Below are 16,669 nucleotides of genomic sequence, written 5' to 3'. Positions count from 1 at the left end.
CATGGTCCAGTTGTGAATTCTGGGGTAACAGTGTCATTGCAGCTTTGGCTCCTGGTCATGCCCTACAAGGATTTTTTGTAAGGAAGCTGCTGCTGGACGTAGCTGGGAGCTAAACAGTCAATGTCCTTGCTTTATACTGTCCAATGACTTCTAGAGAAAGAGGGAAAGGGTGCCAACCCCTCGTGACCCTGTGGCTCATATCCTCACCCATACAACTACTTGATTATTAGATTACCTGCAAATCACAGCTCCTTGACCATCTGCTGTGTGAAACTCCTCAGCTCAACCCCAGCATCTGTCCAGCCTGGCCATGCAGACTGTGCTGAATTTCTGAGCAGATCAGCCTGGCTTTCCAGGCATTGTTTCTTCTGCCGTGATTTGTCCTGTCCTTTTCCCACCTACACACTGCAAAACTTTGGCATATGAGATGTTTCAGGGGTGATTCTCACGCCTTGCTCTTCTTCCCTTCTCCAGAAAGCGAGATGAGCTTGGTCAGACAGTCACACAGGCTGCAAACCAGCTCTGTAAATCAGAGCTGTCCCTGTCTCATGCAGGGAACTGCATCTGGAGATGCAGATCACAGGTCCTGCATAACTAGGTTAGTCACTCCTGTAGGAGCTGTGATATTCTCCTTCTGGGAGCCCTGAGCTGCTTGGAAAAGGGATAATGAGAGGTGGAGCTCTTCCTGCACCTAAAGCAAGGTGAAGAGACAGGAACAGGGACTCTGAGTAGCAGGGCACAGGAAGATCTGAAAAAGCATTTGAGATGTAGTGAGCAGATGATGGGAACCACAGCACTTGACATTTTCAGGCTGCGTGTGAGAGATTTTTGGAGCAAGTCAAGGTAGACAGTATGTGTTTTCTGCAATTTGGAGGAGTAATCTTCAGGAAGCAGTGTCTGTGGCAGGTTTGGATACTAGTCCATGAATGGGAAGGGTAGTGGGCTAGTGGGGAAGTGAGCTAGGTAGGAGAAAATGGAAGCAAGCCTTTATTAGAAAAAGGAAGGGAGGGGAAAACCCCAGCATTGAGAACATCAGTGTCTATGAAGAAACTCCCCAGCTTATCCAGAAACAGCATATTGCCTTTCTGTGGTGGTGTTGTGACCTCCCCTTCAAGTTAACAAACTGTTAATCACTTTATGGGTCATTTGATTCAGAATGTTCACCAAAGCATTCTAAGGTTCAGATACAAGAAGTTAGTGAACTCAGGCATTTTTTCCTCTTTTTCTTCAAATGCACACATAACTAGAAACCATGCTGAGGCAGTAATAACCAATATAACTGGGAAAGGAATCTCCTGGAGAGATTACTCTATGCTTTTTTGAGGCATTTCTGGTTGCTTGTATTTTTTTATTGTGTTTTTTTCTGAGTTGACTTTAAAAAAAGATTCTATTAATAAAGTCCTCATCTGCTTGACAATCAGTCTCATCTGGGAACTATTTGGTGTTATCTTGGCTTAATTCATTAGTAAGAATAAAAAAAGAGCATTGAAAGTGGACATCTCTATTGAGAGCACTTAATTCTTTGCAACAAGAGTCAATTATGCCCTATTGAGTAAGTGGTTCTGCATGGGGCTTACTTGAGAAATTCCTCAGCCTGAGAGAAGACCTGGGAAGATAAAGTGGAAGGAGGGCAGAACCCCACACTCTCAGGAAATGTGCAAAAGGCCTGTTCTGCCTTGGACATGCCCGTGGCCTGAGCAGGAGGCTGGGATGCAGGGGCTGGTGATGCCAGGTCTGACCTGCAGCCCGGCTCTGTCACAGGCAGGGAGGGAGGGAGGGCAGTAGTTCCCCTGTGAGCTCAGCAAGCGGCTGGAACACCTTTGCTCTCCTGATGGGCTTATGGCTGGGACTCTGCTTCCCTCCCCAGTTCCTCTGTACTTCACAAGAGCACTTCACTTCTGCGGTAATGGGGCTGAATGCTCCTGCACTGTGCTCTCAGAGGACAAAACACTGGGGCTTTCTTGTTTTGTTTCTGATCCACTGTTGTATTGAGACCCCTTTGAGATGGTGGCATGTTCCCTGTGCCAGTGCTCAGTGCAGACCATCCCTGCTGAGTCGGGGCCCCACTCAGGTGTGGAGCTGGATGTGAGTTTGGTGCTGAGAACCAAATTCAGCCTATGGGATGCTGTTGAGTTCCTAATTTCAGCAGGAATTCATTCCAGCAGCCCTGTTGTCTGTGTTTTTCAGGAGATGGAGTGCAGGTTCCTTCTGGCAGTGTAAGCTGTGGCACCAGGTGTGCCAGAAATGCTCACTCAGGGCACGGGGGTTTTCTGATTGTGGTGATAATTTTGATAAGTTGGATGATCAGACATATACAGTAGGAAAGGAAATGGCACTAAAAGGAAAAGCAAATTGTGAAGCCTGTTTCCTGCTACACTTTCTGTAGCTGAAATGTAGTGGTACTTTACAATCTGTATTGATCATCCAAACAGAGATATATGTGGTCTATATAATCATCTAAGTTTTATTTATCACACAAACCCAAGTCAGCACTATTATTAATATAATTGTAAATCTGCTTTTCTATTATGTGATCAACTAAACTGCATTGCAAAGCAGCCTTGGGGGCTGCCCAGCCTGGAGTGCAGTGACACACTTCAGGATTGTGGGAGCGAGCAGGGTGCTGCTGCAATGCTGTGGGCTCCATCCATGAGCCACTGGGCTTGAAAAATAACCTGTAGAATAAACCCCTGACATTTGGAACAAGAGGCAAAATCCCATAGCCCTTGGATATTATAGTTTTCTATTTAGAACTCACTCCCAAGTTTTAGGAGGGAAATTACAAGGTGGCATTAAAAAGCACCTGCTGTATCACCATCACATGTCTCACCATTTGAGTTTAAATGTCTCATCTGAAAAAATTCCCAACCAGGTTTCTTTTCAAGCAATTGAGGCTGCTTGGGTTTCAGCTTGTGCTGCTGCTGTTTAGAGTAATGCTAATTAACATTCTGGGCAAAGGAGCGCCAAGTGGGGAAGTGCTTATGATTTGTAAATGCCACTTTGCTCTTCTGGCGCTATCGCTCCAGGGAGAGGATTTCTTTCCTCTGATTCTCGTTTTCCCTCCTCCCTCCAACTGTCTTGGAGTAAAGCTGGTGGTTGGGCACATATTTTGCCTTAAGCATATGCATGACTTTTCAGTACCTGTGCAATGGTGGGTGAATCTGCACAGACATGAGGGGACCTGTGTGCGTGCAGAGCATGGACGTGCTGCTCTCAGGGTGCAGGAGCTCGTGGCTGGTGCGTGTGAGCCTTTCCCAAAGAAAGGAGCATGTGACAGGCTTGTCCATGCTGCAAGTTTCCCCTTCTCTTGATGATAAGCTACGAGGAAATGGGGATGAAATCAGAAATTGGCAGCATGCTGTCAGGAGGGATTAATTTCTGTCCCTGATTAACTTCATGCTGGAACAGCAGGAGACGAATTCTTTACCGTACACGACGCAACCTTTTCTTACACCAAGTGGATCTGACTCCACCCCTGGTCCTATGCTGCCCTTGTTGTGTTTTCTAAGGTTAGGCAGGGCCATTGCTCTGGATGTGTAATGACAGGCCAAATATGTTTTTCTTGATGCTGATGGAAAGTACTGAAAAAATTCTGCCAGTGTTTGGAGGTCTGGCTTGTGCTGTGGAAGAGTTTTGTTTCTGCTTGTAGAAGCTTTAATGTGCTGGTTAGTCCCTAGAGCTCTTGGTGGAATATTAACAGTCTCCATTCCTGTGCTACCTTTCCTCTAAGGCTTCCACAACACTTTGCAAAAATTAACAATAAATTCTTTCAAAGTGGGAGGTCAGTGCAGAACACAGGAAGATGATTTGGCAATGATCACACAGACAGGTCGGTACTCTGTGTGTGGCAAAGGGGGCAATACAGACCAAATCCCCTCTCTCAGCCCTAAGCCAGAAAATTACCCCAATTACTCCCTGCCTCTGCCTAAAGCTTAATTAAGATCATGGCTGTCATAGGGAGAGCAGGTGTGGAGCCTAAACATTGCTTTGTGACAGAGCAGAGCTGTGTGGGGAGCTGGGACAGGCACACAGGTGGGTCTGGAGCTCAGCCATGGCTCTGAGTGTGTGCTTGTGTGCAGGAGAAAAGAGACAGCAGGGACAAGAGCCCTCAAACACTGGGGGAGAACTGAAGGACAGGACAAGGCAAGTGGGGTGCAAGTTGTGCACAGATGTGTGGGATGGTGCTGGAGGAGACCTGAGTATTTCTGACTGCCCTGGGAGTTTGGCTCCCCTGGCCCAGCTCTGGCTTTCCCACTGTGGGTGCTTCCCTCACCCTGTTATTCCTGGGGGTAATGGGGCCCTGGGGACTCAGGGTTTCCTCATCTGTGGGACAGCTCTCCTGTGATCTCAGCATTGTACAGGGGCAGCAGGAGTGATGGCAGGATCCTGCTGCCTGCTCCTTGGCCGTGTGGAGAGCAGAAGGTCATGGACTCCCATGCACAAGGTCTTCAGAAGCTGGTTGTCTGGCTGGACCCCTGATCGAAGATGCCCAGCTTTGATTGATGCCTGGATATTTTGAGGACTGTTTGGAATAGCATCCTGGTGAATGCTCTACCAAGGACATTGTCTAATTGTCACATTAATTGTAATTTGAACCAAAGACACATAGGTATGAAAAGCATTAACTTGTAGGGAAAGAATAAATGAATATGAATTTTTTGGTGTACAAGAGTAAAAACTAAAGTAGGACAAATCTTCAGAATAATAGCAGGGCACAGCAGCACACGGCAGAAGTGCCTGTTCTTTGTTAATCTGAGGTCTTTCCACCAAGAACATGGTTTTTAATTGCAGCAAGAGGTTTTTAACTTAGGCATCATAAAAAGTTTTCAGATAGGATCATGAAGTACCAGAGCATTTTGTCTTGTGAAACACAGGAATCTCCAACACTGGATTTCTTTAAGAATGGGTCAGAGGAACAGGTTAGGATTGAGAGAACTGTGGTAATTATGTTAGAAATGACATATCCATGGTGCCCCCTTTTGCTGGGGGTATGGGAACAGGCTGAGAATACCTGAGTTGATGAGATCTGTTCCAGCCCTATTCTCTGTGATGCTGCAGAGATTTCTGAATTTTTTAGTGGAGTCTTTCCATTTGGATGTCAGACCCCTCGAGGCTGCCTTCAGAAGACACATCCCCTGGGATCTCTGTGGGTACAGATCAGTCCTGCCCCTGTACCTCTCCAAGACTGTGCTGAAAACAAATCTTGGCTGAGTTTGCCAGCTGTAGGGTTTAATGCCGCTGCTGAAGTCTGGCTGGTGATGCTTTCGAGGTGAGACTAAGCTGAAAATCTCAGCTGAAATGACTTTGCAGAGGGTCACCTCTTTATTAAAATGTCCAGGTACATGGTGTATTCTTGTTACAGCTCCTGAACCCCGCTGGCTCAGGAAGCAGAAGGCACTAGCAGGAAAAAGGATGAGTCTGGAAATGTGTGGAAGAAAGCTGTCTGGAAATCTGTTCTCCATATCCTCTGGTGATGAGGCAAAGCTTTCTGAGCCTATTCCACAACAGAGAGGAGTTTATATTAAACACCAGTAATGACTTTCTAGCAGGCTTGCCCCTTCAGTGACTAAAGGGGCTCCAAGAGAGCTGGAGAGGGACTTTTGACAAGGGCATGAGAGGACAATGAGCAATGGCTTCACACTGCCAGAGGGCAGAGTTACATTAGGTAATAGAAAGAAATTCTTTATTGTGGGGTGCTGAGGCCCTGGCACAGGTTGCCCACAGAAGCTGTGGCTGCCCCATACCCAGAAGTGCTCAGGTCCAGATTGGCCAGGGCTTGGAGCAACCAGGAATAGTGGAAGGTGGTCCTGCTCAGGGCAAGGGGTTGGAACAAGGTGCTCTTTAACCCTTCCAACCCAAACCATGCTTGATTCTAAAACATACTAAAGAACATCAGCCAGGGAAGCCTGGGCTCTCCACCACTAGTGCATGAGAGCAGAGTTTGTAAACAGCTGTTAGCTGGGTCCTGAGTGAGACAGGGGGTATGGGTTAGACAGGTGGGTCTCTTCCAGCCTTGCTTCCAGTGAGCATTTCTGTGCCTTTACAGAAATGCTTCCAGTGCTTGAGATTAGGGAGAAAAGCTTGTAAATGTGGATGTCTGAAGTGCAGAGAAAGCCCCAACACCTACATCAGAAGGTAAATCAAGAGAATTGCAAAGTTGCTGTTTCTAAAAGTTCAATTTCTTTAAAATAGATCATTAGTCTGCAGAAACCTGTGGGGGTAACTGTTGACAGTGCTGACTTATGCTGGCCTAGATTTCAATTGCTTTAGCTCTAATAAGAGATTTAGTTTAATTCCATGTCAGTGGAGTCATCCCAAATTTGCATCACTGCAGGTGAGAGCTGAATTTGGCCAGTGGTAGCCATCAATAAAAATAAAAGACAGTGTGGGGTAATTGTTACTCTTTTTCTTGTGTCGATGAAAGGAAGCCTGCAAAATATGTCTGGGAGCCTTAGTGTTAGAGGCTGCACTGCACAGCCTTTTTCCACAGCCCTTCCTACAAAAAGCAACAGCATTTCTGGCAAGGGAGATAAAGCTGTTTTGGAAAGAGCTAAATAAATTTTATTTATTTAAAGTCAAGTCTTTGAGGATCTGGGAGTCTTGCACCACTCAACGCAGAGTAAGGAGCTGTGTGCGCTTTGGATGCACTCGCAGGGGATGGGGAGCAGCCCTGCCCCAGGCACTGCAGGACAGCCTGAGAAGTGCTTTTCATTTCTCTGAGGACAGTGGTGGCCCCTTTCTCATCCTCCTCACTGCTAGGGAAATAGAGATGGTGAGATCGCATTTTGGGTCTCCATGAACTTTTGTAATTTCAGTGTCCTAAACCTTTAGCCTTGGGAGAAAAGCAGCAGAATAAAAGAAAACAGAGTTTTAAACTGTCCAGCAGCTGTGCAAAAGGCAAAAGTGCAACCACATGGGGTCCAGGAGGGATTTGAGGAGCAGAGATGTTTCTTGCTTTATCTTTCCCTAATGATTTTCATTCTCTTCGTTCTCTTAGGGATGCTGGGGAAAACCCAGCATAATCCATTATATGGAGGCACTGATTCCAGCAGAAGTCACAGAATGGTTTGGGTTGAAAGGGACTTTAAATACTATCTCATACCAACCCCTTCCACCAGATCAGGTTGCTCAGGTCCCCATCCAGTCTGGCCTTGAGCACCCCAGGGATGGGGCAGCCTGTGCCAGGGCCTCTCCACATTCTGAGTAAAGAATTCTTCACAATATCCACCCTGAAATCTAGCAAAATAGCACACCTTTATCTGTGACAGCACCCCTCCTAGGATGCACCCAGGGTGTTTGAGGTGCAATTTTAATGCCATTGATCTGAAGTAGGTATGTTTTGTGTGAACATAACATAAACTGGTTAACTTTTCAACAAATCATGAAGAAAAGTAGTTGAGGCACCTTTTCAAAATACTGTTTTCCTTACTAAAGCTTTTCTTATGTCCCATGTCACAAAGAGAGAAGCCAGACTCCAGGATCAGGTTGGGGTTTTTTTGTTTCTGTTTCACTGTACAAGCTTGTATTTTTAGAGATCATGTGATGTCTGACTGCATTTGGGCATTTTTCTGAGAAGCTGTAGCTGTTCTCTCTCTTGTGTACATTAGCACAGCAGGCTCTGGGGGGCTTGTGCCCTGACCTGGCAGCAAGGCCCATGCCATCCAAGTGGCTCTAAGTGTGCAGAGAAGGGCCTGGGCAGAGTTCCCATCCTGGCTGAGACCTTCTGTCTCCAGCTATGCAGCAATTTATTTTTGCAGCACTTTATCTGAAAGGAGAAGCCCAAGTTGGAAGTTGTGTGATGCTGAATTTCCTTGCAGAGGATTCTCACTCTCTGCAAACACCCAGGCAGGTCTGTTGCTCTGAGAGCTCCCCATACAAGGGTTTGGGATGATGAGGACTAAAAGCTGCTTTCCAGGCCGGGAGAGGTTTTCTATAATCCAGGCTAACCGTGCACAGCCCTTTATCCCTGCCTAGTTGCTAAATTATGTACAGCAGGCCCAGGTCTGCTTTGGGGCTGGCAGGGATGAAGTCTCAGCTGCAGAGGCTGGTGATCCTGTGCTCAGGAAGCAGAAGTCCAGCCAGTGCCACAGAGGATGGGAGGTGCAGGTGCTGGGGCAGGATGGAGAGGACTGGAGCAGCTCCACCTCTCCATCCCTGGTGGTATGGGCTGCTTTTCCCTCTTCCCCCATGTTCTCTGTGGTACTGCTGCCTTTTAGCAGGCTCTTTAGTGAACGAGAGAGACCTCAGTTCTATGGTTTGTTTGCTTCAATTAGAGCTGACCATCCCCGAGGAGCCGCTAAACTTCACATTTCCCTGTCCTGCTTCTGCGGGAGAGCTGTGAAGAGCTGCTCAGAGGGTGCTTGCTTTTTATGAGCTCGGTGGAAGGATGGAGCACAGCAGGGAAATGGCACTGAGGAGAGAGGGAGCTGGGGTTAGTAAATGTCAGGCGGCTCCTCCTGCGCGCGCTGGAGCACGTCCGCAGGGCCGGAGCATCCTGGTGACAAAGGCCAGCTGGGGCTCTGAGGGAGCCACTGCCCACACTGCTCACAATGGGCACCTGGGCCCAGGGCTCTGCCCTCAGGGCTGCTGGCATCCATGGTACCAGCTCTGGGAGTTGGTGGGGGGTAGATTTGCAAAGCGCTCTCTGAGCTGTGGCACCAGCACTCACCTGCAGCTGCTTCCTTTTGCCTGTTCCCCTCAACAGGGAAAACCAGGTTCTAGCACTTTCCTGGCTGATCTCTGCTTCTCCAGAAAGCCATTGCTGTGCCAGTGCCCATCCCTGGCCCCTGCAGTGGTGTGTGACCAGGAGGTGCAGCACAGGCAGCACTGCCATCCTGGCGGGCTGTCAGCCAGGCCACTGTGGCTCTTATCACTGCCTGCTCGATTGTCCCTGACATCCTCCTAATGTAATACAGACACCACGATGATTACCATCATTGCAAGGGCTATAAGCACCAGACAATGAAATTTAACAGCAGTAGGTGCAGCAGTGATGAGGGGTGAGATGGAAATCGTGCTGTCTCTGCTCTCTGCCCATGGCCCTGAGCAGTCTCCACCTTCCAGCAGGATCTCTGGGGCCTGGCACTCCTTTTCCTCCCTGTCACCCAGCCACAGTGTTCTGTGCTTGGCCTCAGCCATCTCATGGTGTTCTTGTTGGTCATTTACACCACTGGGCAATTCTCCTCAAGGCTCCCACTTCATCAGAGGGGTCTGCTCTGTGTACTCAAGGCAAAAGGAAGTCTGCCCAAGGGCTCTCCTCTTTCCTTTTCACTCATAGTCTGAACTGTGGGGAAATGGTAGGACCCTACAGTTGGTGAGATGGGACTCAAAATGGCCAGACTGATGCTTGTCTGAGATCCTGCAGCCCCAGACCAGCATGTGAGCAAGCAGTGCCTCTCAGGCCAGGTATCCTGCTGCAGTATTGGCTGTACCAATGAATTCCCCTTGCAGACTCCATATCTGGGTCACTGTACAACACTGATCCCAGGCACGGGTCTGCCTGCAGGAGCTTGAAGTATAACCCTGAACTGAGACCTTCCCTGCCTCCCATAATAATGCTGGCTGGGAAAACCCTTTTGTTTTCCTGCTTGCTGGCCTTTGTGGGGCACGACGGCTGTCTTAGGCAGGGGTGGTTATTGTGCCTGCAGAGATGTGGTTTGGTCTTTGGCCTCCCTCACCTGGAGCACCCCAGCTTTGAGGTGGGATGCTCTGGGAGCAGGAACAGCCTCTCTGTTGCTGCACGTAGCACTTTGCTCTTTTGCAAACATGCCAGCTTTGCACTGTGATTAAACGCTGCTGTTTGGACTGCAGCTGTCCAAACCTGCTGTATTGGATTCATACGGGGTGGAGAAAAAAAATTAATTTCTGGAAAATGACTATTACCCAGATCAGATGCCTTTCCAGCAGGAGCTGGAGCACCACAGCCTTTCCCTGCTGGGCCCTGAGCAAAGCCCAGGTGGGGTTTGAGCTGTGGGCACAGCTCTGTCCTGGCCCAGTGGGGCTGAGAGCTGCTGGGGTTACCAGGGGCTCTGCTGGGGTTCAGCTTTTGGGTTGCTGTTGTTCTTGAGGAAGGTGATGGGGGAGTCTTGGCATGGAGGGGATGCTGTGCAAGCACAGTGCAGTGCTGCCCCTCTGATTGTGGGGAAGGGCTGCTTTTGGCAGATGTGACATGGAGCTGGGGATAGAGGGAATGAGAAGAGAGGGGTCTGCTTTGGGCTGCAGGTGTACCCCACATCCCTGGCCTCCCTCATGTCCTGGATGAGCAGGCTGGAGACAGCTGGCAAGGGAGGCTGAGGAGACAATTTTTACTTTCTAGTGGTGTTTTACAGGGCTCTCTCCTGAGATTTGTTATTTTTCTTCACGTTTTATCACTGGATACCTTGACCCATGGGAAGGTGTTGGGCCCTCTCATGGCAGCTCATCAGATGGTGATTTCTGAACTTATGGGAGTATTCCTGCACTCATTCCTTTTTCAGGCTGCCAAGTTTCATGGTGCTGGGTGTGCTCACAGGGAATTGGGGAGAGGAAAATGCTTTCTCTGAACTCTGACAGTTCCCTGAATATATAGGCACAGAGGGAATTAAAGGCAGAGATGAGCATCATTTATTGTGCATTAGAAGCAAGGCAAACAAGTGAATTTAGAGAATGGGTGTTTCAAGGCAGTATCAGATCTGCCTCCTTGGCTGTACAGGTGCTGCTGGGAACGTGTGCTGACAGTTGGTTCTGTTACCAGCTTTGCTCTTAAGTGAGGCCACTTAGCACTTCTGAGCTGGTTTAAATCATTTTCGAGGCTGTAATTGCACTATGCTTAGGAGTATTTAGGATTAAATTTTTCATGTTGCAGGTTGTCTTGAACAGTTGGATTTTTTCTTTCCCTCACCTGCCACTACTTTGGGTTTTTTCTTGTTTCTTTTTTATTTGTTTGCCTTTTTTTTCAGCTCAGTACTTTCTATTGTTTGCTGTTAATATTCCCTCCCCCCTGCTGCTGCCACTTACTAGCTCACTCTCAGCACCCACTGCTGGACTCCTTTCCACTGCCAGGATTGGATCTTCTGCTACTGCATCCATCTTCAGCCCTTCCCAGCCTTTTAATTGAGATTGCAGTTCATGGTGTCGTCTCAATCCCCATTCTCTGAGTGCAACAGCTTCCTCCTGTGTGCTGCCTGAGGGCTGCTCCCTCTGTAGGTAATTCAGGGGCTCTCTACAGCCCTTCTCCTGCCCGGTAATCTCAGGTTTGCCAGCCACACTGAGCAGGACCCATACAAGGGCATTATTTCTTGTTTCAGCGTGGCTGGAGCAATGCAGCGCTGGCTGTGCTCGTGTCCCTGCACTGCCACCCACCTGCCCTGCTGCCAGGGAGGCTGGGAGGGGATGGGGCCTTTGCTCAAGGCATTGCCAAGTCAAACCCAGTCTGCCAAGAGCACACAAGGTGCAGCCCTTCTCTCGAGGGTGAGACACAGGGTACGGACAGGGACTCACAAGCAGCAGCTCCTTGACTCCGAGGTCACCGGGGCTACTAATTTCAAAAACAGGTCCCAGAGCACTGGATCACAGGAGAATTTCAATGAGAATTGCTTTCTAATCTTGACAAAACTAAAGGTTTTTGCCATCACTGAGGAATGTCCGAGATGTCTTTGGCCAGAAAATCCTCCCTTTAAACCCAACATGGGAAATGTCACCTTAGATAAGTGAAACCTGGCCACGTTCTGAACAGCCCAAAGCAAAATGCTACAGTGGAGACTGTGAGTTCTCTGAATTGCCTGGAGCCCCCACCATTCACTCCCCTGCCTGTCTGGGACGTTCTCATGCACGTATGGTCACTGTTAATTTGTCTTGGATTGTTCTAATTAAGGCTGGTGAACTGTTCAGCCACAAAGACTGCAGAGCTCTGCAGCTGCAGAGAGGGCTGGGGGAGCAGCTCCTGGTTTCTTTTTCTGTTCTTTCCTCCCTGGTGGACAGGTACTGTTTTTCTCCATAACCAACAGGAGACAATTTTGTTTCATAATAGGCAAATACTAATGCCAGGACTCCCTCTGTACGCAAAGCTTTCTCCTTGAAGATTGCTCCTCTTTGCTTTCCCTAATTGCTGCTGCTCAGCTGGAGGTATCCTGCCTCTTCCAAGCACATGACTTTGTTGTGCTGTTACTTACCAAGGGGAGAAAAAAAAAAAGGGTGAGAGAATATTGCTTTGTGTCGAGCTTCCCTTGCTTAACCCTTTCTGTGCCAATGTGGGGTGTTCTTACCTAGTGCAGGATGTTGTGCTGTTGGCAATACAAGGTTTTTGATCTGAAGCTTGCGGTGTGATGGAGCTCTGATGTGAAGAACATCTAGAAATTCTATCCTGAGCCACATCAAAAACCACATCAAAGGGTCAAGGCAGGCAAGTGATTCTACTCTGCTCTGGTGAGACCTCATCTGGAATCCTGCATCCAGCTCCGGGTTCCTTAACATGAGAAGCAGTTGGAGGAGGTGCAGAGGAGCGCAGAGCAGATCACCGGGGGCTAGAGCACCTCTGCTATGAAGACAGGCTGAGATGAGAGAGCTGGGGGTGTTCAGCCTGCAGAACAGAAAGCTCTGGGCAGACCTCAGAGCCCCTTCCCCTGCCTGAAGGGGCTCCAAGAAAGCTGGAGAGGGACTTTGGGCAAGGTGATGGTGTGACATGACAAGAGGGAATGGCTTCACACTGAAAGAGGGGAGGCTGAGATTAGATATTAGGAAGAAATTAATTACTGTGAGGGAAGTGAGGCCCTGGCACAGGTTGCCCAGAGAGGCTGTGGCTGCCCCATCCCTGGAAATGTTCAAGGCCAGGTTGGACAAGGCTTGGAGCAACCTGGGATAGAGGAAAGGGTCCCTTGCCCATGGCGAGGGGCTGGAATGAGATGGTATTTAAGGTCCCTTCCAACCCAAACCATTCTATGAAATAATTTCTTCTGGAGTCTGAGGATGCCTCTTAAATGTCTTCTCTTACTAAAGCATCCTCTTTGGAGTCCCTGTGCTCACAGAGTCACAGAGGACTTGCAAATTAATGTGAAGTGTGGGTGGTTTGGGACCAAAGTAATTTGGGTGAAGCCCATTTCAGACAAATCAGTTGTAGGGTTGCCTTTCCTTGAAGGATGGCGGGTGTGGAGCATGCAAGAGCAGAGCCTTGGGGAGGGCACTGGAGCCATGCTTCATGTGTCTCCTAGAGACTGAGGAGTCACATGAGGATCCCAGATGTCTGGCTCTTGGCTCATGGGCCATGGTCTTGCAAGTTAGTAACCACAGAAATTCACAGAAATTCTGTTTTCTCCAGAAAGATCAAACTATCAGATCTGAGCCTTTTGTGTGCTGCCCCACTGATAGAGGTGGGATGGGTTACTCTTCTGGCAGCCAGAGCAGGCAACCTGAATCCCTTGGGGTTTTTTGAGGGGAAAAAGCAGTTGCTGGAGTACATCTAGAATGGAATAATGGTATATACGTGCACAAGGCTGCTGGAAGAGACTGCTGTTAGGAATTTCCTAATGCCAGGGAAGAAAGGAGGAGCTTGGGCAGAGCAGGGGCCCCAGTAAAAGCTGCAAAAAGCAAAGTGGAAGCCTGGAGATTAACCCAGTAGGTCTGGAAGGACTGTGCACAGCTGAAAGAACAGCCTTGTGCTAAGTTTCTCACTGTGGCTTCAGCCTCAGAAACTGCTTTGTTTACCCATGAAAGGAAAAGGGAGGCTGGAGCTGGGGGATGCCTCTGCTCTGGTGCTTGGATTCACTGACAGCTGCCTTCAGCAAGTGGAGCTGCTGTCTACTCCAGCTCATTATGAGGTCTGGAGAAAGAAGAGAGGGCAGTGAGTAGTTTCCCAGCATTTTAGAGAGTCTCACCATGTCCCTGAGCTGTGTGATGTGTCACTATCCAGATCCTGTGCCTGCCTGTACCTTTACTTTTGCTGGCTCCACCAAGAGAAGGAGCTGTGATGGTGTGAGCTGGGGGTGCCTCTGGCTGAGCCTCTCCTTAGCCCTGGGTGAAATGGGGGAGGTTCTGGATACGTGTTTGTCATGTGAAGCTGGCTGTTTACTGCTTGTTTGGGTGCTGCTCTGACAGCCAGGGCAGATGTGTCATGAGGAATTGCTTCTGCAGCCCTGGTCCTCATGGCCAGGTCTGCAACAAACCACTTGTGCAGGCAGAGTCTCTCATTTGCAATGAAGCTCCAGCAAGGAGAGGGTTTTGTCCCGTGGGAAGCATGATTCAGCTCCTGAGGATCATGCAAGCTTGGGAAGGTGCCAGACATGCTTAGCATGGAATTTGCAGTTAAGCGTGGAGTCTGCTACCTCCTTGGGGAGGTCCAGCTCTCCTTGGAGACTTCTCTGTTCCCATATGTCTCCGTGTCTGCAGCTGAAGGTATTTGAGAGTAGCCTGAGGATAAAGAGAGAAGCAGAATCCTATTTGCTTTGTGGTTTTCTTCATGTACCTTACTTAAGAAAAGATAAAGCGTAAGGAATTTTTTTTTGCTAGTCTCAGATGATGGCAATAAACTCTTCCCTTTGACCCTGTGTTGGTTGCACCTGAGTCTGCAGGCAGGTGGAGTTAACAAGTCACAAAATCATCTGAGGAGGTGACTGAGGGGTTCGTGGTTGTGAAGTCTTCTGGTGGGACTGATCCCTTCTCCTTGAGGCAGTGCTGATGCCAACAGCACTCCCCTTGAGTCTGGGGTTGTTCCCTGCACTTGTATGATGTGCCTGTGGGCCATTGCTGCCACTTTGGATGAGAACATTCAAACACAGATAATTGCATTGGCCTTCAGGATAATCCTGGTATAGATTTGTGCCTCTCCCCACCACAGCCTGGCCAAGTTCTGGACTGGTTGTAGAAATTCTCATTTCTTGAGGGTGCCAAATTACTATGCCTTGGTAGAGATGTGGGGTTTATCCTGCTTAATGTGATCCCCTTGTTCTTATTCCTGGTACCCAGGGCTGCCCTGCTGCCCCAGCACTGCCAGGCCCTGCACCCAGTGAGCCCTGCAGGCAGTGCTGGGGTGGGCAGGGAGTTGGGCTTGCACTTGCCAAGCTGAGCAGGTGCTTTGGGGAGGTGGTCAGTGGGCTTGGGGATGCCTTTGGGCGAGGGAGAGCACAGCAGCAAGCATGGTGTGCTTGCTGAGCCACAGGAATGGCTCAGCAGAGGCAGGGATGGGCAGCTCAGCTTTTGAGTGAGAGGGTGGGATGCCCATTGCCTGCAAGCATGAAAGCAGGCAGCTGTAGAGCCCGTGGTGTGGGCAGCAGGTTGACTGCATTTCTGTTTTTTCTGGTTGCAAAGCCTTTCTTCTCTTGCTCCCCTCATTTCCAAAGCTTATATTGTTACCTAATCCACATTGCTAGAATTCTCTGTTAGAGGATCAGCTTTTCTGTAGGAAGGCTGTTGTACTCCTCACTAATATTGACTGTCTTTTTCTCTTGCTTCCCCTCTTAGATCTACGATGACAATAAAAGCCTGTTTGAAGTCAAGGAGAATGTGCCCAGGAAATTGGTGGAGAAGGTCGCAGGGGACATTGAGAGCCTCTTGGCCAAGAAAGTCCGTGCTTTAAAGGTAAGGAGATGGGCCTGTGTGCTCATCCTTTGATGGAGATGCTCAGTTTAAACAAGAGGGGTGATGCTGGTGTAGCAGTATGATCTCAGCTTCAGAGTGATTTCTGTGATTGTGTGGCCTTTTCTGGGAACTGTATCCTGCAGTTGGACAGATTCATCTGGAGCATGTGAGGCAAGGATGTGTTGTGTGGGGATGTTCTCTAGGTACCTTCTTGCTTTTTATCTCTTCCCTACCATCATGCAAACACCTGAAGGTGCTGCCACAAGAACACAAGTGATAGCAAAAGCCTGGCAGCAGATTTGATCCAGTCATTTAACTGGAGGTGTACTGGAAGCAGGGGGACTGCAGTGTCCCTGCCATGGCTCATGGAAGTGTTTTAGACAAGTGGAGCCTCTTCTGTTTAGGAGATGAAGCTCTCGAAGGGTTTGTGCCAGGACCTGGCACTTGAGCCCTGGGACTGACTGTACGAGTGGGTTGCCCTCATGGGTATCTGCACACAATTCCAATCTATTGTGCTATTTTGTAACACTCCTTAAAATGAATTCATTTTCTCTGTACTGGGGGAGGGTGACCTGATCATGGTGCTGCTCAGTAAAACCCAGTGCTGGCTGTAACGAGCTGGCAGCAGGGCCATGCTCTGCTGTTGGGGCAGGGACAAGTCCTTGCCTTCCTGGAGAGGGGACAGCCTTCTCCACTTGTGAGGGGCATGGAGACTTCCCCTCCAGGAGCTGAGGTGTCCTCTCTGAAACACAGTTTTATCAAGTGACATTGTACAGTGGGCATTTGGCAGCATGGCCAGCTGGATGCAGCTTGCAGCTTGATCCACTGAAAGGATTCTGCAGGGGGATGGACAGGGGGAAGGCTTGGAGCAGGTAACACAGCTTGGAGCAGGTAACACAGCTGATGTGTCCACAGAGGCACTGCAGCCAAAAAGACTCAGTCACCTTGCAACCTGAGAGAGGGGAAATGAGCTGTGGTGAGAGAAGGGATGTTGCAATAACTGAGGTGCAACTGAGGCAGGGAGGGTTTGGAGGTCTCCACAGTGAGTAAGAAGTGGCTTGGAGAATATATGCAGCAGGAATCACAGGATACCCATGTGGGCTAGGGGAGTCTCAAGACTCAA

At 49.0% G+C, this 16,669-nt stretch overlaps 1 protein-coding gene across 2 annotated transcripts in view; it reads left to right on the top strand.

Moving 5' to 3' along the window:
• The window catches only part of CACNA2D2 (calcium voltage-gated channel auxiliary subunit alpha2delta 2), a 210,789-nt gene that overhangs the window by 67,264 nt on the left and 126,856 nt on the right, over positions 1-16,669 (top strand). For both annotated transcript variants that reach the window (XM_074550041.1, XM_074550042.1), the window contains exon 3: positions 15,430-15,546. In XM_074550041.1, coding sequence (XP_074406142.1) covers positions 15,430-15,546 — 117 coding nt within the window. The remainder of the gene's footprint in view (positions 1-15,429; positions 15,547-16,669) is intronic.

This window comes from Zonotrichia albicollis, chromosome 12, assembly GCF_047830755.1.
Source record: "Zonotrichia albicollis isolate bZonAlb1 chromosome 12, bZonAlb1.hap1, whole genome shotgun sequence".
In the NCBI taxonomy this organism is placed as follows: domain Eukaryota; kingdom Metazoa; phylum Chordata; class Aves; order Passeriformes; family Passerellidae; genus Zonotrichia; species Zonotrichia albicollis.
Note: the sequence above shows the minus strand (reverse complement) of the source record. Positions and strands in the feature narration are given on the sequence as shown.